General features: G+C 53.4%; 2 protein-coding genes across 4 annotated transcripts in view; one reads left to right on the top strand and one right to left on the bottom strand.

Moving 5' to 3' along the window:
* Positions 1-1,904: 1,904 nt before the first annotated feature.
* CEL (carboxyl ester lipase) lies at positions 1,905-9,689 on the top strand (the record flags this gene model as incomplete). The annotated part of the gene is made up of 11 exons (XM_080927311.1): positions 1,905-1,970; positions 4,118-4,268; positions 4,349-4,471; positions 4,703-4,900; positions 5,737-5,867; positions 6,011-6,118; positions 6,255-6,372; positions 7,794-7,980; positions 8,110-8,313; positions 8,863-9,060; positions 9,341-9,689. 11 exons carry the CDS (start codon positions 1,905-1,907, stop codon positions 9,687-9,689), a joined length of 1,833 nt encoding a protein of 610 aa, XP_080783437.1.
* A 2,559-nt stretch (positions 9,690-12,248) lies between these two features.
* Positions 12,249-22,387, bottom strand: part of RALGDS (ral guanine nucleotide dissociation stimulator) — a 38,047-nt gene continuing 27,908 nt past the window's right edge. For 2 of the 3 annotated variants that reach the window (XM_080928163.1, XM_080928161.1), the window contains exons 4-18: positions 22,150-22,245; positions 21,338-21,531; positions 20,778-21,178; positions 20,013-20,228; positions 19,709-19,812; positions 19,285-19,369; positions 17,632-17,700; positions 17,241-17,327; positions 16,789-16,821; positions 16,417-16,538; positions 16,170-16,265; positions 15,770-15,971; positions 15,393-15,635; positions 14,438-14,552; positions 12,249-13,232 (exon numbers count right to left, since the gene is read on the bottom strand). In XM_080928163.1, coding sequence (XP_080784289.1) covers positions 13,057-13,232; positions 14,438-14,552; positions 15,393-15,635; positions 15,770-15,971; positions 16,170-16,265; positions 16,417-16,538; positions 16,789-16,821; positions 17,241-17,327; positions 17,632-17,700; positions 19,285-19,369; positions 19,709-19,812; positions 20,013-20,228; positions 20,778-21,178; positions 21,338-21,531; positions 22,150-22,245 — 2,239 coding nt within the window. In that variant the 3' untranslated portion in view covers positions 12,249-13,056. The remainder of the gene's footprint in view (positions 13,233-14,437; positions 14,553-15,392; positions 15,636-15,769; positions 15,972-16,169; positions 16,266-16,416; positions 16,539-16,788; positions 16,822-17,240; positions 17,328-17,631; positions 17,701-19,284; positions 19,370-19,708; positions 19,813-20,012; positions 20,229-20,777; positions 21,179-21,337; positions 21,532-22,149; positions 22,246-22,387) is intronic. The other variant, XM_080928162.1, reaches the window with a different exon arrangement.

Here is a 22,387-nt window from a genome sequence, read left to right as displayed (position 1 = left end):
TCCCCAGACTCTCAAGACTCATGTGTAATCCAGAGACATACATATACACATAACTTAAATCATTCAAGTACATGTGTTTAACAGTTGATAAGTTAGACAAAATACATGACAAAGTTATAAGACTACTTAGGGTCATTTAAGCCTCTGTTCTTTGTCCTTGTGGTGAGTCCTTCGGGCTGGTGTCTGAAGGGAACTATGCTCACACAAGCCGCTCACTGGCCCACGCTGAGCCTTCTGCACCCTTTAAGCTATGTCTCCTGGGAAGTGCAGACCCTGCCCTTGCTTTGCCAAGCACTCTGGCTGCAGCAGGCCTGGCCTAGGTTGTGGTGGCAGTTCTGCTTTATGTGGCCTCAAGTTGGTGGGTTTTGGCTTTTTAGGAAAAATTTTCCCTTGAACCCATTCACCTGCCCCTCCTGGCCAAAGGCAACCCCTTTTAGAATTACTTCCCTACGTCCTGGTGTGTGTGTGTTGGGTTAGTTTTCTTTGTGGTCCCTCTATTCGTTCACTTTGATGCCTTTAGCCCAGCCTTTCGGGAGTATGTGGTTTCTGAGCATCCAGTGTCAGCAACAGCCAGCACTATTAGGCTGTGTGACAGAAATGTCCTGAGTATGTCACTCCAGTGCTGTCGAGTGGACATGGGGGCTCCCCTTCCTGACCAGTGTCACCGAGAGCCTGAGACAATCTCCAAGCTGGATACAGAGGCCTCTTCTGTGCCCTAGGCCACCTGCCTTGCTCAAGCCAACGGTCCCCAATACAGAACTGCCTTTAGTGCTGGTCCTCAGAATCAGACCCAACATGTGTTTCCTGCTACTCCACCTCTGCTGTGTCCCAGCTTCCTGCCTGCCCCCCACTGCTCATCTGCATACCTACTGTGTGCCATGGAGACCTGCACACTGGATTGGGCAGAGCACAGGGACACACTAGTGGATGGTTCTGTAGGTCCCCTGATGGTTCTGGCACAAGTAGAGCTATGATCCGACCTGGGGATTTGGGCTCCCATTTGGGCTGCTGGTCTGGGAAGACTGGCTATGCCTGAGCAGCTGCTGTGCCTTCTCATAAAAAGCCATCCCAAGGCAGCTGAACACCTTAAAGGGGCCTCTTAAGACTTGGCTTATGATCTGGCACCAGGATAACCTTTTTCTGGTAGCTAAGATACGCATCCCTAGGATGGTGGCCTTTTCTCTGATGACCTCTTACTGGTCTTCACCTCCAGGCCCAGTACTCTCCCTCCCTCATTCTGTGCCTCCATTCCTTCCAGGCTTTGTCACTTTCTGCCTAGGTGTGCTTGGTATTCCCAGGGAGCCCCACCCACCCCTAGTGAGGCACAGACATGAGACATTACACTTTCTGAAGGTGCCACCAAGCCCTGGTAAGTGAGCCACCAAGCCAGGTTTTGCTCAGGGAGCTGCCCTTCCACCTGTGCTACCATGTCCTCCTCTGCCAGGACTGCCTCCTGCACCCAGCTCAGCCCATTTCTTGGGCTCTCTGAGTTACCAAGGATCAGCCACACCAGTGCCTGGTAGCATGCAGCCACCTCTGGCTCAGGAGTCCTTCATGGATTTCCCACTAAGGGAAGGGGGCATTCCTCAGGATGAAGTCCACCCATTTTTCTGAAGGTGGCATTGCATTAACTGAACCCTGATAGGACAGTGCAGTGCACCCAGCACCCAGCCAGTCTCCCCCCCCCAACATCTATGCCACCTGCCTCTGCTCCCAGATGGGCAGTAACCCACACAGGTGCACTGTGGGCACTGCTCCGGGTGCTCAGGGCCAGCCTGACCTGGGAAAAAAATGGACCATTCCACACCTGTGTGTCTATGTATACACGGCATGCACACACACGACCTTGGCTCCGGCTTCATAAATACTGGAGAAGAGGGGAGAAGGCCGCCTAGAAACATACCATGGAGCGCCTGGAGGTTCTGTTTCTGGGCCTCACCTGCTGCTTGGCAGCAGCTTATGCTGCAAAGGTAAGCCAGAACCGCCCTACAGGGGACTACTGCCCTCTCATTCATTAAGGTCTGGGGACTGGGAACAGAGCCTGGAGGATGGAGGACAGAGAGCTCAGAAAGGGACTGAGTAAGAGCCTTTTACAGCGAGCCCAAAAGCACCCTGAGCTCTGGTCCTAACAGATGCCCACTTTGTCGTGTTCACATGAAGCTCAGTGCAGCATGCAAAACTGCACTGGAATCTGACACCAGGAGCAGTTTTATGTAAGGACGTCCCATGCACTGTTTGAAATTTTATAATAAGCCCACCATTGCTCTGTGGTTTCAGGTAAGCCTCTACAGATCCTGGCCTTTAGGAAAACACACACACACACACACACACACAGACACACACACACTAGAGAATCAGCTTGCCTGACATTATACAGCAACCACATCCTGTTTTTGTTTTTAATAAACTTTCTCTCTTTTTATTTACTTATGAGTACACTGTAGCCATCTTCAGACACACCAGAAGGGGGCATTGGATCCCATTACAGATGGTTGTGAACCACCATGTGGTTGCTGGGAATTGAACTCAGGACCTCTGGAAGAGCAGTCAGTGCTCTTAACCACTGAGCCATCTCTCCAGCCCCACATCCTGTTCTTGAACAGGAATCTGAAATGTCTATTCCAAGTCAGGGCCCTGGCTCCCGAGTAACCTCCATTCCCTGCTCCTCCTGAGAAGGGGTGAGACCCACCTGCTGTGTGCAAGGCTCCTCTCCAAGTGCCCTGGGGAGGCTGCACCAGATCTTCTGGGGTGCCAGTTAATGCCTTTAACTGTCCTTCTCAGGGGTTGAGGGCGAGTCACAGAAATCGCAACAGATGCAGGAAGGTGGTGTAGGTCCCTGCACAGGGGCCCCAGCAATTCGCCAGAACTCCCCAGCCATTGGTTCTTCGGTTCTTGTCTTGCTTTCTTGGGCCCTGGAGACCATCCTCCCTCCCCTGGAGCCTGGAAGTTGGGGTTCTGATCCGGGGCTTCTGCCATGGGAAGGAAATCATTTTCTTTCTTGGAATAGATTTTTTTTTAGGGTGTTAGAAGGACTTGAACTGTCCCCCTACTACTCTACTGCCAGCACACCAGCCACTGGTCCAGCCTGAGGTCAGCCACTACCACACAGACAGACACAGACATACACACACAGACACACACACACCTACATACACACAGACACACCTATACATACACCTACACACACACACACACCTACTTACACACATAGACACACACACACACCTACATACACACAGACACACCTATACATACACCTACACACACATACACATACCGCTAAGCTAGCTTTCTGACTCCTTCCAGTAATCAGGAACCTTAGATGCCCCAGTGATCTGTATAGTTTCCCTGGCTCCTCTCCTCCAGTTTCCTTACCTAGTAAGGTCCATCAGCGTGGACTTAAAGGGCTGCTGGGATCCCAGCTTGGGCCTGTAGCCAACTACTTCCCCTACCTGAAACCTTGCACAGGGGAGAAGCAGGAGGGCCCAGTAATCAGGGCTGATCCTGCATGTGCCCTGGTCTGATGCAGGCAGCATAGAGAGGACATGCACTGTACAGAGGTTAGACAGCCTCATCGCAACAACTTCTGGTGGGAAAGCCCCTTCACTTCAGTTTGCAGGGAGAGTGGGCAGATGAGTACCCGACTCCAGACCTCTGGTTGAGGCTGGACACCAAGTAGCAATACTAATTGGCCCTGTGAAGACTTGGACATGGGGCCACCAGCTTCATGCCCATCTAGCTGGGCAGTGGGGAGAGGGGAGGGGAGGAGAGTGGGACCTCAGAAACCCATGGCTATGTTAGAAACATTCTGGAAGCATTGAGCATCCACCACTGTCTATAGTCGGACAGGCCTTCCTTCTGACAGCCATCAAGCTTTAGGGGAAGGTGCTGTGGCCCATCTTACCAGTGGGGAAACTGAGAGGGTCCAGGTCTTAAATTAGACCATCACTCCAGCTGAGATAGATGGAGGATGTGTCAGGGTCTGGGAGGAAAGGGAAACAGCCCCTCCAGCACTTGGCAGGGGACCTGCTAGCATCCTGGAGCCCGCTCAGTCAGCCACTCTGGATTCAGGCTAGCCATGCAAAAGCCCACTAATCCCGCCCTGTCTCACCTACAGTTGGGTGCTGTGTACACAGAAGGTGGTTTCGTGGAGGGTGTCAACAAGAAGCTCAGTCTCTTGGGTGGTGACTCTGTTGACATATTCAGGGGCATCCCCTTTGCCACCGCCAAGACCCTAGAGAATCCTCAGCCTCACCCTGGATGGCAAGGTGGGTGCTGCGTGCTAGGTGCTGGGTGCTGGGCTGGCCTTGGCTGGTTCTCTTCACACCTTGCCCTTCTCTCACTATAGGGACACTGAAGGCTACAAAATTCAAGAAACGATGCCTACAGGCTACTATCACCCAGGACAACACCTATGGGGAAGAAGACTGCCTCTACCTCAACATCTGGGTCCCCCAGGGCAAGAAGCAAGGTCTGAACCCCAGTTTCCCAGAGGATCCCACCCCCATCACAGAGCTCCACGCCCTGGTCTGGGTTCCCTTTGGTGCTGCCAAGCTGAACAGCCCTGAGATCGGCACTGAGGGGAGGAGGAGTGCCTACTGCTAATACTTACAGTCTGGGCTGAGCACCTGCTCCAACAGGGTTACTGAGCTGACTGGGGAGAGGGCCTGTTGGCGTCTGAAGTCCCTGTCTGCCCTTTCAGTGTCCCACAACCTGCCTGTGATGGTCTGGATCTATGGAGGTGCCTTCCTCATGGGGTCTGGCCAAGGGGCCAATTTTCTAAAAAACTACCTGTATGATGGGGAGGAAATTGCCACTCGGGGCAACGTCATTGTGGTCACCTTCAACTACCGTGTGGGACCCTTGGGTTTCCTTAGCACCGGGGATGCTAACCTTCCAGGTATGTTGGAACCTTTGACTGTGAAAGCAAGAGTAGTGAAAGTGTGAACTCTGTGAATTCTGAGCCCAGCAGACAGATGCACTCCAGAAGCTTCTAACCTGATACCTGTGGGAAGGCTCAGAACCTTCTTAACAGAGTTGGGGTACTGTGAGATGCAGGAGCCTAAGACAGCTGCCAGGAAATGAGAGAGGCCAAAGGACAGACAAAATGACAGATGCAAGATGAGTCCTGGAGACCAATAGTGAAGCCAAGGTAGAGTCAGGTAGACATAGATTCCATTTGTTTTTTTTTTTTTTTAACATTTATTTATTTTTTTATCTTATGAGCATACTGTTGCAGACACACCAGAAGAGGGCACTATATCCCATTACATATGGCTGTGAGCCACCATGTGATTTCTGGGAATTGAACTCAGAACCTTTGGAAGAGCAGTCAGTGTTCTTAACCCGCTGAGCCATCTCTCTAGCCCCTACATAGATTCCAAGGAAAGACAGATAGGAGGAGGTAGCGTGCAGAAAGGAGTCAGGCCAAGCCACCAGTAGTTGTACCTCCCACCCTTTTACCCCTCCCATCCCTCCCAGCCCTCCCATCCCTCCCAGCCCTCCCACCCCTCCCACCCCTCCCAGCCCTCCTACCTTTCTGACCCCTCCACTGCTCCCACCCTCCCTCCCCTGATATTCCCCTTTAAGCTCAGCCTCTAGGAGATCCACCATTTGCCCTCCTGGGGACTGGTTGCCTCCTGTTTTCATGGCTCCGTGTCCCTAGGTCACTCATGTGTAGCCTCCTCCAGCTTTAGTTGAGGGCCCTCCTGACGAAGGCTCTCCCCTTACCCTCAGGTAACTTTGGCCTTCGAGATCAGCACATGGCTATCGCCTGGGTGAAGAGGAACATTGCAGCCTTTGGGGGGGACCCCGACAACATCACCATCTTTGGGGAATCTGCTGGAGCTGCCAGTGTCTCTCTGCAGGTCTGAGGCTCTCTGGTGTGGAGGGTCTGACTCCAGGATTAAGGGAAGGAACCAATGGGGCCTGGGATAGTGGTCAGAGCAGGATATAGCTGGGAGCCCTGGGCCCAGGTACAGCCTATTGATAGAACTTCTGGGTGTTGCAGACCCTCTCCCCATACAACAAGGGCCTCATCCGGCGAGCCATCAGTCAGAGTGGTGTGGCACTGAGCCCCTGGGCCATCCAGAAGAACCCACTTTTCTGGGCCAAAAAGGTGAGCACACAGGGCAGGAGTAGGCAGGGTGGGGACCGTCCCCTTCCCATTCTGTCCCAGACCTTCTGCTTGCTCTTAGTCATTCCAAACCTCACCACTGGCCTCCTCCAACCTCTCACCTCTGCCCTTTCCCTAGATTGCTAAGAAGGTGGGATGCCCCACGGAGGACACTGGCAAAATGGTTGGGTGTCTGAAGATCACAGATCCCCGGGCCTTGACACTGGCCTACAAGTTGCCCTTGAAAAGCCAGGAGTGTGAGTGGCGTTCCTTGGAGGGAGGCATGTAGGGTGGAAGAGGAAGGCCCTTGCAGGGCAAGACTGAGCTCCTGAACAAGACAGAAAAGTGCCACATGGGCCTGTCTCTACCTCCTAGCAGGCCGAAATGGTAAAGAGATGTCTCCCAGTACTCCAGGCACTTCTAAAAAGCCATACATGGGCAGGCACACACCTTTAATCCCAGCAGAAAGGAGGCAGAAGCAGGCAGATCTCTGGGTTCAAAGCCCACCTGGTCTACAGAGGAAGAGGCCAGCCAGAGCTACACAGTGAGACTGTCATAAAAAAAGGAAGGAAGGAAGTCAGGTCGAGGGAAAGAAGGAAAGAAGAAAGGATGGACAGAGGGAGAGAGGGAAGGAGAGGAGCCAAACATGAGTTTCAAATGGCAGAAACCCATACACAGTTTCAGGGAGATGTGTAGACCCAGACCCAGGGTCCACAAGGAGACTTTTTTTTTTTTAAGATTTATTTATTTTATTCATATGAGTACACTGTAGCTGTCGAACACACCAGAGGAGGGTATCAAATCCCATTGCAGATGGTTGTGAACCACCATGTGGTTGCTGGGACTTGAACTCAGGACCTCTGGAGGAGCAGTCAGTGCTCTTAACCACTGAGCCATCTCTCTAGCCCATGGGTGGCAACTCTTAAGCATCCTTGTAAATGTGGCAATCATTTGTAAATTTCCAAATACCTCCTGTGGCATATGGTTCTTCCAGATGGAGCCGCCACCAGCAAACATGAAGAGCCAGTGTGCTAAGCCTCGGACATGGGTTTTTTTTCTTTGCTTACCCCCCCCCCCCAAAGCAAATCTAGCAGTCCGAGTGTTTGTGCCTTCCGTCTTCCTGTTTTCTTTCCATGCCATATCAGAGCCAGAGCCTGACTATGATGGGCACTCTACCTTCAAGCACCTCTGCCACTCAAACAGGCCATTTTATTTACAGAGCCACTGAACAAAGCCTGGCTGTGCTGGGCCCAAGGGAAGCCAGGGACTGTCCTATTGAGGTATAGAACAGGCTGTCTGGCAAGCCTGGAAGGCAGACAGGCCTCACACATGGCTTGTTTCTGGTGTAGGTTCAACTAGGAAAGAGGAGCAGACAGGGACTCTCAAGCAAGAGAACAGACAACTGTGGTCTACTGAGCACTGGACTCTCCACGTGGTCATGAGACAAAGTCTGGGAATGCTTCTTTCTGGCATATCCAGAAGTGTGCCAGTGACATCTAGCAGATTACACTAGGGACACTGCTCAGCATCCCACACACAGGACAGCCACTCCTATCTCTAGCTGATTGTGGCGAAAGGAACCTGGGGCTGGGATTGAGGAATCTTGGTCTGGTCCAAAAGTCCAAGAGGAGGAAGAGGCAGGCACTCTAAGGTGTAAGCTCTTGGCTCTCCCACCCAGACCCAGTTATGCACTACCTGGCCTTCATCCCTGTCATCGATGGTGACTTCATTCCCAGTGATCCCATCAGCCTGTATAATAACACTGCTGACATTGACTACTTGGCGGGGATTAACAACATGGATGGCCACCTATTTGCTACCGTTGATGTGCCTGCTGTCGACGAGACCAAACAGGATGTCACAGAGTGAGCAGGGGTAGGGGTTGGTGGGCCCAGGATGAGAGGGACGGAGGTGAGTGCTGTGTTGAGAGGGCAGGTAGACATGCTCCTGTCAACATCATGGCAGTCCAGCATGTTTCATCATCCCCAATGCAGGCAGGACCTCTACAAGCTAATCAGTGGACACACTGCCACCAAGGGGCCTAAGGGTACCCAAGCCACCTTTGACATCTACACTGAGTCCTGGGCTCAGGACCCATCCCAGGAGAACATGAAGAAAACAGTGGTGGCCTTTGAGACTGACATACTCTTCCTGATCCCCACGGAGATGGCTCTGGCCCAGCACAAAGCCCATGCCAAGTGAGGTTCTGGGAAGCGGTTGGCTGGGGAGGCTCTGAGGGCTGCCTAGGCTTCTTTCAAACTAAACAATGAACATGGCTCTGGGCTTCCCCTCAGTCAAGGTTAAAAGTGTAATAGGAACATATCCTTGTCTAATCATGTGAGAAATATGAGTTGAGGTGAAAAACAAATGCTCCTTGACCCTGGATTGTGGGAAGGAGGAGGCTTCTGAATATTGTAGGGTGGAGACACAACATTGAATGTGGGCTATGGCATTTCTTTCCCTTATTATCAAGAACTCCAATTCAGAGCTGGGGGTGGTGCACACTTTTAATCCTAGTACTCACAAGGCAGATCTCTGTGAGTTCAAGGCTAGTCTGGCCTAACTGTAAGTTCAAGGCCAGCCAAGGCTACATAAAAAGACCCCGTCTTACATAAACAAACCAACAACCCTAGTTTTTTGGTGAATCTTGGGGTCCTCCCAGGCTCTATTCTGTTCCTCCTGACCTCTCTTCAGTGCCTACCTCCCAAGGGATGCCCTACCCACCCAGCTGCCTCTACTTCCCGCAGGAGTGCCAAGACCTATTCTTACCTGTTTTCCTACCCTTCACGGATGCCTGTCTACCCAAAATGGATGGGGGCAGACCACGCTGATGACCTCCAGTATGTCTTTGGAAAGCCCTTTGCCACTCCATTGGGCTACCGGCCCCAAGACAGAACTGTCTCCAAGGCCATGATTGCCTACTGGACCAACTTTGCCAGGAGTGGGTAAGATGTGTGGTGGAGCCCAGGACCAAGGGCAGCAGACTTGAGGGCTCCTCTGTCACTGTGGCCCTGTAGGCCTGTTCTCTCACGTGAGCAAACTTCTTATCCTCAAGCCTTGGTAGCTAGTTTGCACATGAGCACTCATCCCCGGGGCCAAGCACACGTTCACAATGACAGTCTTGAAAGGTTGGCTAGGATGGTCAAGCTGTTTGTGCAGAGCTGTCTAGGAGTACAGCCTGCAGTCTCTTTGCAGGCCCCTGCTCAGTCTCTTCTCCCTCTGCAGGGATCCCAACATGGGCAACTCACCTGTGCCCACACACTGGTACCCTTATACCTTGGAGAACGGCAACTACCTGGACATCAACAAGAAGATAACCAGTGCTTCCATGAAGGAGCACCTGAGGGAAAAGTTCCTGAAGTACTGGGCTGTAACATTCGAGATGCTGCCCACAGTGGCTGGTGACCAGGGCACCGTCACTCCCCCTGAGGATGACTCAGAGGTTGTTCCTGTCCCACCTACCGATGACTCCCAGGTTGTTCCTGCCCCACCAACAGATGACTCTCAGGCTGCCCCTGTCCCCTCAACGGGTGACTCTGTGGAGGCTCAGATGCCTGTCGCCATTGGCTTCTAAAGTCCTATAAACGGGCTAGAGAGATGGCTCAGGAGCTAAGAGCATTCACTGTCCTTAAGGTCCTGTGTTCATTTTCCAGCCACTACATGGCTGCTGACAACTGCCTGATTCCATCTACTGGTGTGCAGATGTACATGCAGACAACATGCCCATATACATAAAATACATTACATAAATAAAGTCTTATAAGCCTTGGTCCCAGGGTTCTCCTCTTATTAGCTCTCTCTCAATGAAGCCTCAGCCATCACCAGCTTGTATTTGGTCTTTGCTCCTGAAACAGTCCGGAGGAAGGAGGGACACCCTGTGAATGGTGACAGGCACTTGGTCCATCCCCTCCAATTCCCAGGCTGCAGAAGTCAAAGGACTATCTTTGGGGCGGAGCAGTATAGTGGGGAGTGAGGGGGAGGCTCTTTCAGACAAGCAGATCCCATCTATGAGGGGCATCCTGCCGCCCTGGCCAGCATGTGTGGCAGAGGGGCAGGGCCACCTGAGGCACAGGCAGCTATAGGAAGCTGGAACCTGCTTCACAGCCACAAGAATGCTAATGGGAAGAAGCACTCGACAGCTTTAAGCACTGTGCTCCAGCTCCCCAGGCACATGCAGCAGAGGGTGAACCCTAACAAGGTTATCTGGAGTGTCTTGGCCTTAGCAAAGGGGTTGGCCAGTGTCTGCAGGTCCTTAGACTTTTACAAAGGACTTTCAAGTTCACTTGTCCCTAAACTGTGACCAAATTTTCCACAGGTGTGGGATGGCTTTCTCTTGGTCAGGAGCTAGAGGCTTTTGCTTGGAACCTAGGTCCTGCAGTATTGCCCACACTGGTCTCAAACGCTGGGCTCAAGGGCTCCTGTGCCACCAGCTTTCTGAGAAGCTGGGCCTAGGGACTATAGCTTAGAACAACTACTTACATTAAACAAGATAATTATGTTTTAAGTCAAGTTTTGCTATCTCGCTCAGGCTAGTCTCCCAAGGGCTGCCATCTCAGGGATGTGACACTGTGTTAAGCCTGCATGTGACAAATTCTTAAAACTGCACTAAACAGGTCAGTACGGTGGCTGAGCAGGCAAAGGCACTTTGTGGAAGCCTGAGATTTAGAGTTTCAGCCCCAGAATCTACACAAAGGTGGAAAGAGAGAACTGACTCCATGAATTTGTCCTCTGGCCTCCACGCCTGCACCCACCCCAGACAATGAGAAATGCTAACAAGGTGTGATGGCTTGAGCCAATTGGACCATGAGAGTTATCACCAATGCCACTACCTGTTTCTCAAACGGTTCTATCACCCAGACAGGAAGCTGGGCCTCTGAACACCAAGCCTCCCTCCCCTTCCCCAGCCCCTTGTGACCCGCTGTTTCAGACTCGTGTAGGGTGATGGAAGAAACACTCCCCCATGGTGTCCAGCCCTGCTCCTGGCTGAGCACACTCCTGGTCTCTTGCTGGTGTCTGAGGATGCCAAGTACTCCTTCTGACTGATGCACAGTTGGTAGCATGCTCCTGCTTCCAAACTGGAGTGACTCGGGTCCTCTACTTTTCTTTGCTGATCTAAAGGCTTTTGATTTTGTTCATCTTTTCAAAGAACCCAGTTCTCTTCCATTTCTCTCTGGTATGTACCTCCCCCTCCCATTTTCATGTGTTCGATTTGCATATGTGTGGCTGCATTCACTTAGAGGCCAAAGGTTGATGTCAGCGACCATCCTGGACAAACCCAGGTACACAGGCTATGTCTCCAGTACCCAGATCCTGCTTGTTTTTAAAGACTGGTTTATTTTTATGTGTATGAAGTTTTACTTAACGTGTTCATGTGTCACGTGTGTGCCTGGAGGCCAGAACAGGGCATCAGTTTCTAGAAAATACATGTGGTGGTAAGCTGCCAGGTAGAATCCAATTCCTGTCCTCTGCAAGACCAATAAGCAAGAGCTTTCTAAAAATCACACCAATTTACTTATTTATGAACACACGCACACATGTGGTGTGCATGGTGGTCACACTTGAAGGAACTGGATTTTTCACCACCATGTTGGTCCTAGGGAGCAGATTTGGGTTGTCTGGCTTAGTAATGAGTGCTTTTACCTGCTGAGCTGTCTTGCTGACTTACAGCCTGCAATTTTTCTTTTTAAATATTTTTAACTCCTATCTATCTATCATACATGTGTATGAATGTTGGCTGCATGTGTCCCAGTGCCCGAAGAGTCAGATCTCCTGAGTTTCAGGTGGTTGTGAGCTGTCTAATACTGGTGCTGGGAACCAAACCCAGATCCTCTCCGAGAGCAGAAGCCTCTGGGCTCTGCCTTCCACACACTTCCCTGATACCTCCCCACGTGTATGGTCTTTAGAGCCATCTCTCCAGAGACCATCATCTGACTCCAGCCATTCAGAGGCCACTCTCTCTGTGAGAACTCTCAGGGAGTGCAGACGCCATAGCACAGAGCACAGCTGGTTTTAACTAGTCTGCTGCACGAGGCAGGTGTGTGCTCCTTCGGCATGCCTGGGGAGGGCAGCTGCCCCTTCTATGCCTGCATGAAATCAACGGAGAATCCTCATGAAAGAGTCAGAAAACCCTCAGTGACCAGGCCGTAGTAGAAACGAGATTTTAATATAATATTCAAGTCTAGCATTTTCTATTTACAACAAATAAATATTGCCCCACCCCAATCAGTAAACTTTTTACGTTTTATACAAATATCCAGTCATCTTCCTCCTCCCCACAAGCCTCCCACTGCATGAAATCTTGTGCAACCCGGGACGCGGCGGTGGTGAATAGCACATTCATTGGTGTGGGATTCAATACCAACCGGGCAGCCCAGGAGAGGGCTTTTCTCTCTGATCCAAGGGAGGGCTTGGACTCCTGGTGGGCAAGACTCCCTCACTCTGTAGGCCCTGAAGGTGGAATCTTTGGTGCAGCCTGAGAAAGGCTAGAGTGTGGGAGGAAAGGCTAGAACCTCCATGAAGGCCTCAGGCCAGTGCCTGTGGGCACGAGGAGAGAATGCAGTCGGCAGCCCTGCTGGGTGTGTGGATGTCCTGGAGCGTCCGGGAGCATGGGTGGCAGTGATCTGCACCTGGGGAGGTGTCAGGAAAGCGTGGCGGACAGTGTCCAGGGCAGGCAAGGTTCCACGCCCAGTTGGCAGCACTCCTTGGCAAAAGTCAGCTAGTCCTCTGGTTCCAGAGAGCAGAAGGCACCTAAGGCGGCGAGTGGTCCCCGGAGGCCAGGTCAGCCTGTCAGTGGCAGGTGTCAATCCCGGCAGCAGGAGAGGTTCAGAGTGAAAGTGGAGTCTGGGGATAGCCTGGGCTGGAAGGTGGGCAGATGTACCTGTGTGGCCACTCTTAGTCTGCAAGTGCTTAGTCCCCAGCCAGCCAGCCCCTGGGAGACGTCCTTAGAAGATGCCTTTGGCAATTCTGAGTCCCTTCTGCTTCATACGAGGGAGGGTGGAGCTGGCTCCATGCTTGACTTTAGCCCCCTTAGTGAAGGTCCGCTTCTTTAGGATAAAGTCATAGTTGGCAGTAGAGTTCATGGCATAGAACACATTGGCGTTTTCTGGAATCTTCAGCTCTGATGGGAGAGGGACAAGGAGTGGTGCTTATGTGGCTAGGATGCCCTCACCACTTGAGAGCCTCCTCCCGGCCAGGCCACATCAGGGTCCTACGACTCCTCCAATCCAGTTCCAACAAGGACCTCTCTCCTGTGACCCCATTCGAGGACAATGAGAGAAGGGGGAAGTGTCCCCACACCACACCCTTAATGGCCATCTTTGCTGGCTGGCACTTCCTGGAATCCACGCTGCCTTTCTTGACGGCTACTCACAAAAGCTCCAAGGACCAGCAGAGGGCAGAACCTTCCTCTGGCCTAGAATCTGTCCATCACTACCAAGCTGGACTTGCTGCTCCTGCTGACCCTGTGTCTGACTCTAGTTCCTTGGCCTCTGTAGGCCTACTTTCCAGAAGGTGGAAGGTGGGAGGTGATTCCCTCACTCTCTCCACATAACCCAAACAGTGTAAGAAGCTGAGAGAAGGTTTGAAATATAACATCTGGATACCCTGGGAGTTACTGTGGACAGAGGCAAATGGTGGGATGGGGGGTGTTCAGCTTTCATCAGCAGTGTCTGCGATGACAACGTGCATGGTGATGTCTCTCTCTAGCATTAACCTGCTGGCCAGAGCCTCCTTTTGGGGAAAAGGACAAAGGCACAGAGCCCCTGAAATTCTCCAAGATCCTTGAGAATGGCCTGGTTCTTTTCTTTATCTTTTTAATTACACGCGTGCATCTATGGAGGCCCAGAGAGCATCACACCCTGTACAACTGATTCATGGAAGTTGTCAGCCAGCTGCTGTGTGTGCTAGGAACCGAACTCAGATCCTCTGCAAGAGCAGTACACATGGGATTGTAAATGGTCACGAGTCACCATGTGAGAGTGCCTAGGAATTGAACTCAGGACCTCTGGAAGAGCAGTCAGTGCTTTTAACTACCGAGCCATCTCTCCAGCCCACAAGTACCTGCTTTCTTACCTTAACCGGACAATGTCCCCTCTGGCAGGCCCACATAGGAGCCTCTCTCACCTCTTGCCTCTTGTGGGGAGGCCCAGCAGCAGATGCTGGGGCAGGGAGGAAACCCTAGGTGCCAAGGGCTGCTAACAGCTTGCTGTGGGCACCATGGCCACACTTAACTGCTACTGTGCTTTCTAGAGTCCCAGTCTAGGAGCTGGGCAGGGGCCGGTGCTGCCCGCCCGCCCCCAGGCCCTAGGCAGCAGTCTGACTTACTATGATCCTCTGAGATGATCTGCACCAGCTCATAGTCCTCCGGCTCGTCCTCATCTAGGTTGTGTTTGTCCATGGCTTTCCGGATGACAGTCGGAGCCTTATCCTGGCTGGTTACCTGAATTAGAATGGGGAGCAGGCTATTAGGACAGGGTACAGTGGCCTACAACAGCCTGCCACCAACTCCTACACAGCCCTGGGGAGCTGTGTGACCCTGAAGACAAAAAAGCCCAAGGAGCCAATAATTTCCGCTCCACCGGTAAGAAAGCAGCAGCCAATGTTCACTGGCCTGTCTTGCCCTGCCCTGAGGCTGTGATGGTAGGCAGTACAAGCTAGCTGGGGGAGGGGTGGGGGGCCTCAGTCATGGGGTCACCCAGGTGAGTGTGACTAAGCACTATTCCAGCTCCAGGCACAGCCCCCCCCCCCCCCGCCCCCAAGGCTGACCCAGCATGGCAGCCATCTGCAGCTCAAGCCCCGGCAGGTGGGAAAGGTCCCCTCTGTGCCCTCCCATAATCCTAGTAGATCCCATTGGCGCCACTTCAAGTAACATCCACACCGTGACACCGCGACTGCTGACTCTGCCCATGACTATCAGCCTGCTCTGGCCCTGCTTTCCTGAGCTTCGACTGCAACAGACTCCTAAGCAGTCTGCCTCCATCTTGGTCGACAGCCTATCTCCATGGACACACCAAGTCACCACTGACCTCTGTGACCTCTGTTTCAGCCTCCAAGACAAAGTCACGGGCTTTACAGGTCAATGGCGCCCTGACTGACTCTCCCTTACTTCCTGTCCCATTGCCTCGGGCCTGAAGCCCTGGGGGCCACAGTTGCCTGGAGACTTGAGCGTACTACTTCTCTCCCTCCTCACAGGTCCTGACCAAGGTCTCCATTCTTTTTTATGGTTTAAAGACGGGCAGCAGCAGGCGTCTGTGCACGGGGACACAGGCTGCCAGCTCACCAGGATGCTCTTGTACATGTTGCCGTTGTCCACGTCCAGGCTGACCCGGATGATGCAGCAGTCGCCCACCTGCTGGTTGTAGAGCGGCAGTGGGGAGCTGGAGCTGCACACCCCCGAGACCGAACGCTTGTGGGTACGTGTGGTAGGCACGGGCGTGGTAGAGGCTGACGAAGACGAGGTGCTGCTGGAGGCCGAGCTGATACCAGAGGTCTCTGGGGACGACTGGGAGGCTGACTCCCAGAACTGTGGGCGACAGCAGTGTCAACAGCAGCCTAAGTCATGAAGGGCCCTGAAGGCCAGCAGCCAGCTCTGGGGACTTCTGGGCCCCTTGCTGGACAAAGTGTGAGAAGGGCAGAGGAGGGAGCATGGGTGGTCACCTTCTTTTCCTGGCCATCAGGAGACTCTGGGACAAAGCTCATGTTGATCTCCTCCACGTCAGAGCTGGAAGAACCCGCCGAGTGCACGCTGAGTGCGTCAGTGATGTCCCCGCTGCCGAGGTAGGGGCTGCACCGGAGCTGGTCACAGGATTTGGAGTGTGCACTGCTGCTGGTGCTGAGCTCCGTGCTGGGAGCCTGGCGGCTGCAGGTGGAACCGATTCACCTTAGGGGTCTTCCCAGGGATACCAACCTTCACTGCTCAGCCTCAGCCCACCAGTCCTGCTTTCCCTAGATATCTGAGGGCTCACCCCATCTCACAGAGGTGAAAACTGAGGTCCAGATTGCTGATTCAACTCACTCTAGGCCTGACTGGTGGGTGAGGTACAGCCCTAGCACTTACTCGCTCCAGCGCTTGACGATGGCTGTGCTTTTCTTGCTCCTCAGGGTGTTGCTGGCCGACTCAGACGGGGGCTCCAGCTCACATGACAGGTTGTAGCTAAGGTAGAGGTAGCTGTGAGGCTACCAGGAGCCAAGCTGGGGCTCCCATCAGGGCTAGCCCACAAGTTGGGTGGGAGCCTGGGACGCAGCTATCGCCAGGCAACAGTGAAGACACCATGACACCCCCACTCCAAGCCCCGCCCCCTCACCTCTCAGCCTCACTGAGTCGGTCCATGGCTCGGAACCAGGCTCCAAAGTGCTCCTCAGGAGTGATGCTGTAGTTGTTGCAGGCTGACTGTAGCAACTTGATCTGGGCAATGACTTCGAACTCCTGGATCAACAGACAACAGGGTGGTGATGGGCCTATGTGGGTGGGGCAAGGGCTAGCCTCTGGGTCTTTATCTACTCCCCCACTTACACCCACTCAGACTCCCGCCCTGTTTTCACACCCAAGTTCCCTTTGTATGGAATAGCCTCTGATGAGTGTACCAAATATCACCATAAATCAACACAAGGATGGAACACATGCCTTGCCCAGTCCATGCCCACCTCCCTATTCTCTGAGGGTGGCAGCTTCTCACCTTCCTTCTCTTTTCAAAGTTGATCAGTCTCCCCTAGAAGACAGACAGCCTTAAGAAAACAGCCACCTTCTACCACTTAAGTCCTGCCTACCTTCTGCATTACCACAGACACCCACTAGGGGGCATGAGGCACCCACACCTGGCTCTGAGAACCAGTATGGGGAAACCAAAGGGCAGAGGGTAGACATTTCTGTCCAACCCACTTGCTGTCTGACCTTGGAGTGCCAAGCTTCACTCTCTTGCCCAGAGCCATCGTCTGAGCGTCATGCCTGTCTAATTGCCAACCCCCTCCTCAGTTCTACTGTCAGAACTCTGCAAAGTCTCCAAGGGGGCAACTCCAAGCTCTCATGAGAACCAGAGCTCAGGAGTCAGTAGAGGGCTCTGTTCTCCCAGCCTCAGGCCCCACCCCTCAGACCTCACTCATCTCACACCTCGGGCCCAGGTTCACTCACATATAGATAGTCCTTCATGGCAGTGTCCAGCATCACCAGGTCAGTGAGGAATGTGCCCAGGTAGGGGACAGTGCCCTGGATGACACCCTGGGGCATCAAGTGGGAAAGAAGCAAGGCTCAGGGCCCTCCCCACTACTCACCTGACTCCAGCCCCACTTTCACTTAGAGCAGCTCAAGAACCTTTGCCCCTTCCCTCCCAGGGTCCCCTACTGCCCCAACCCCAGGCTGGTGACATCTATAGCCTCTGCTCATACCCTTCCCAAAGAGCTCTGCCAAGCCCTGACTCTGATGGTATAACTGGTGCTTGTCCCCAGAGATAGAGCTGGTCACCTTGCCACAGGAGGTAAGGGCCCGGGGAACCCCTTCCTCCCTCAGCCTCCGAGCCACTCACTGTTTCCTTCTGCCGCCTCTGGGCTCTCCTGGGGTTCATCTCCAGGGTGGCGAACTTGGAGGTTCCTTCCTGCCAGGGTTGAATGTGACGACAATGAGATTTTCTTCCTCTCCTGAGCCCAACCTGTGCTCTGATCCTGAGCCCGGCTGGGCCAACGTGTCTACTGCCACATTTGGTATGTGTCTAGATCAGTGTCCTGTTCTAACACTCACTGGGTATGGGAGGAGGGGACTTTGTGCTCCCCACCGTGAAGTTCCTAGGGACAGCATTTTAGGAGTCTTCTAAACTCCATCCACAGTTACCTGGCACTATAAGAGGGGCTGCTTGCCCCCTCCTCACCCTCTTGCTCTTACCCACCCACCCTCTGTCTCTTTTATCTTTTTATAAACACAACAGTTGGTCTTGGTGGGGGGTAGGTAGAGTGGGGCATGAGGTGGTCCTAGGCATCAGGGTTTTCAGAAACTTGAAGGTAACTACAACAGCTGGTGTTGACGTCACTGTCCAGTTCCAAGTGTTTTGAGCAGTAAGAGACACTATGTAGTGTTAGAGAACATGGGTTCCCCTGTGGATTTGATTTTCTCATCTATAATATTGTTATAAGGATTAAACTAATATTTAAAACACAGGAAGGCTCAATTCCTGGTCCCTAGTGCCATCTTGACTGGCTTCCTGCAGCAATGAGGGCGTGCAGTCCGGTGACCTCCTACACACCCCTCACTTCCCTTAGACCTCATTGCCTCCTGTAAGCTCAGCATCCACTTGCCAGACAAGAAAATGGAGGCCTAGACATTGGCAGCACTTTGCATGGAACCCCACGGGGACCCAAAGGAGTGCAGCCTATTGACTGGTGTCCTGTCCTCTGGCCACATGATTCATGGTAGGATGATCTCTAACTGAGCTCTGTCACAACGGAAAGGGATAAAGCATCTCAAGTTCTTTGCTCTACACCCCAGGTGGGGCCTGAGACCGAAGCTTCCCAGCTCCACAGGTCCTTTAGCAGAGTGCTTTGTCCTTTAAGGACTCTGGGCCCTGAAGGGCTATCTCAGCCTGAGCTGTATAGATAGCAAGGGCAGGACCGATATATAACGCTGCTTTTTCATGTAGAAGCTTCTAGGGTGAGACAGAAAAGTGAGTTCATCAGTCCCGGATACGGACTAAGCTGCCTGGGCATCCTGTGGTCTCAAAGGACAAAGCAGTCTACCACCATTCCTCGTGCTGGTCAGCAGTTACTGCTTCAGGGCAGAGGGGAGAGCCACCTTACAAGCATATCTGCACCGTGGGACTAGATGTCTGGAATGGAGGATGACCCCCCCATCCCGGGTAGCCTCTCCCCTGGGACAAGCCTAGCAGCAGAGACAGAACCGGATGGCTCAGGGAAGCCGCACTCTCTCCCAGCAGGAAGCTGCAGACCTGCTAATCCGGCTGGCTCACCTTCCTGCAGCAGCCTGGCTGGCTGTCCCCACTACATCAGATTACCAGAGGCCTACTGTTCCACCAAATGCCTGCCACCTGCCCAAGGAACAAAGTCATCCTCCTCCTCCTGTCCAGTCTTGACAGTTGGTCAAAGGCTTTGGGGGAGGAACCGAAACCCTGACATCTCCTGTCCCCCTGTCCCCACACACCCTTCCCCCAACACTGTGTCTGCCACCTCACCTTGATGAGCAGCTCTCTGCTCAGGGAATAGTTGTTCTCATCAGAGAAAATCTCCGACAGTTTCTGGAACACTCGAAGGCTGTCCCTGGAGGAGGCACAGAGCGACGGCAAGGGCTGGGGAAGGCGTGCACCAGGGCCAGCATGGTGGACAGCCCATTTCTCCTTACAATAAAGATTCTGAGCTGCTGGAGAAGAACCCTAAACATGGTTCCACTGAAGACTACCAGAGTAGGCAGAACTGCGTTTTACTTTCATCTGGACAGCTCTGTGGCTGTGTGCAAGCATGAGACACTCACCTGCTCTAATCAGGTGTGCACACTGAGCTGTGCCTACCAGTGGACCCACCCCTCGGTCTTTGCTGCTGGTTTCACTGAAGGTAGAGCCAGCCTGGGATATACTAGGGGCTGGGGCTGGGGAGGCCTACCTGGAGACCTCTTCCCACGTCTTCTTTAAGCGGTGGATGGCATTGCTCTGTAGGGCAGAGAGGATGGCGTAGAGGGAGGAGAAATTCTTGAGCACTCTGCACTCCTGGGAACAAGGAGTCTGTGAGTGAAGTCCATGGATGAACCCCTCCTTATGCCAGGAAGCTCCCAGAGGGCATGTCAGGGACACACGCTCACACAGCAAAGTGTACAGTGCCAGGAGCGAGTGTATACCTGGCCATGTAACCCTGAGGTCTATGAAAAAAAAAAAAAAGAAGAGGTCCCCAGGCCCCTCCTATAGCCTACCCTGGCCACCTCGATCCAGTGTTCCACCACCCGAGCCCTGTCTGGAGCCTTCATACTCTGGTCCCCAAGGCAGGTAGTGATGACACAGTTGGCCACATTGTTGAACTGGGCGACAGTGGCGCGGATGGTAGGTGCGAGGTGCTCCTTGCCCTTCTTATCCCGCTGGGACCAAATGGAGCCCAGGCAGTGGTAGGGCACAACTTTCTTGAATAGTTCCTAGGGAGGGATCGGTGTCACTGTCACCGGGCCCTGCACAGCCCAAAGGGCCCAAGCCACAGCCCTGCCCCCAACTTCCGAAGGAACCCAGTGCAAGGCAAACCAGGCAAAATGAAGGGGAGAAGAAAGGTACCCACAGCAGTGGCTCATACCTGCTCAGAGAGCATCTGCTGCCCTCCCTCCCCAGCAAGCACACCTGCTCACAGCCCTGCCCTGTGTCTCAGTCTCCAGTGCACAGTAAGCACTTCATAAGAGCTGAGGTTAGGGAGGGAATGGAGAAGGGTGACCCAGGTGCACCTTGTTGAGCACCCCTCCATCCCTAAGAGGTGGGGACGTAGGCAAACAGACAGACAGAAACACACACACATTCCATGACCACCATGGGGGTGGGAAATCAATGCCTTTGAGTTAAGTAGTATGCCCTAATCACATGTTTGTTAACAGTGGAGCTAGGACTTGCCCTGGGATACAGGCTCTGAATCAGAAAACAGGTCTAGACAGCAGAGGACAAAAGGAAGCCTGCCTTGCCCCACCCCATGAGCCACTCACTGCGTCCATCAACGTAAACTGTTCAGCCACCAAGTCAGGAGGGAACAGCAGGACGTGAGGCTTCTCATCCAGTCCGTTCTCTGTGGCTTCAGGCAGAGACCAGGGGGGCTCTGATGCAGGAGCAGGCACGGGAGCCGGCTCGAGCTGGAGGCTCTGTGAGATGGCGGAGTCCAGCTCTGGAGCAAGTACTAGGGATGGCTCAGGCTCTAGAGGCAGCGCTGGAGCTGGTTCCAGCTCAGAAGCTGGCGCCACCACCGGGCTGGACGCCAGCACTGGTACTGGGGCTGCGGCTGACTCTCTTACTGGAGTTGATGTCACTGCTCGGCTGGGTGTCAGCAGTGCGGGAGCTGGTTCTAGCTGTGAAGCCGGTTTCAGAGACAGCACCGGAGCTGGGGATGGGGCTGCAGGAGACAAGATGCCTACTATGGCTGCCTTGTCCAGAGCACTTCCAAGACAAAGAATCACCCACTGCCAGAGCACGAGCCTGTCCCCATGACAAGATGCTACCCCAGACTGTGGTGTACTACCTACTGGGTCCCAGGCCTGCTCTGGCTCCTCACCCTCAGGCTCAACCTCACTGGGCTCCAGGTCCTCCAGCTGGGCCAGGAGAAGGTGAGCACGGCGCTCCAGGTCTGAGCCAGGCATGTTGAGCTGCACATAAGCCACCAGCTGCTTGAGGCAGGGAAAGTCCGGAGGTTGACAGAAATCCTCTGAGTACTGGTCCAGCCAGGTGCCCAAGATGGAGGAGATGGCACTGGGGACGTGAACAGAGTCAGAGGCATGGCTCCTCCCATCCTCCCAGAGCACCCGCTGTGCCTCCACCCACAGTTCCCTTTGGCTGTCCAAGTAACTAGACAGAGCTACAGGAGAGAGCAAAGGCTCGTCAATGGATTGGTGGCTCCCTGCTTCTTTCAGGAACTGTTCCCACTCCTGCCCGACACTACTGGGATGTAAATCCCGATGGGCTTGTCCTCTAGTCTGCCACTCAGCCAGCTTCGAGCGTTGCCTCAGTACCTATTCTTTGTGAGTCAGGTGTCACTGCATTTTCCTGAGGGACACGGGGACCAGCTTAATGCCCACTCCTAAAGAGTGAGGCTGCATGTCTACTGAGATGGGCTACGGGAAGGGTTTTCACAGTTGCTGGTTCTGTTTGTCTGTCTGTCTCTCTCACTCTCTCTCTCTCTCACACACACACACACACACCTCCACTCTGCTCCTTGAATACGCAGTGTCACCCTGAATTCTGTCTTCCTTCTGATGCAGCAGGAGCCCTAGACCTCAGGCCAGCAGCAGGAACCAGATGTGTGGCGCCTACAGTTTACTTAGCTCTTGTTTCCCCCAAAACTTCCCTCCAGATTCAAAGCCTACTTACTTTTTGAGTTGGTCCTGCGGTCCACCGTCCTCACTGGAGTAGGGGAGGATGCAGCCATATCTAGAGGAGGCCGTGAGGGCGTCACATCTACCGTACCTGCTTATGATGTCTAGTGTTACTGGTCGACTCCCTGATGGGAACGGAGCCCAGGGAGGCAGGGACTGACTCTCTGCTCTTGTCACAGAGTTAAGTGCCTGGCAACATGGCTACACAGCAGCTGTTTTATAGCTCAGACACT

Source organism: Micromys minutus (assembly GCF_963924665.1).
Source record: "Micromys minutus genome assembly, chromosome: 13".
In the NCBI taxonomy this organism is placed as follows: Eukaryota; Metazoa; Chordata; class Mammalia; order Rodentia; family Muridae; genus Micromys; species Micromys minutus.
This window is presented reverse-complemented; position numbering and strand designations above follow the sequence as displayed.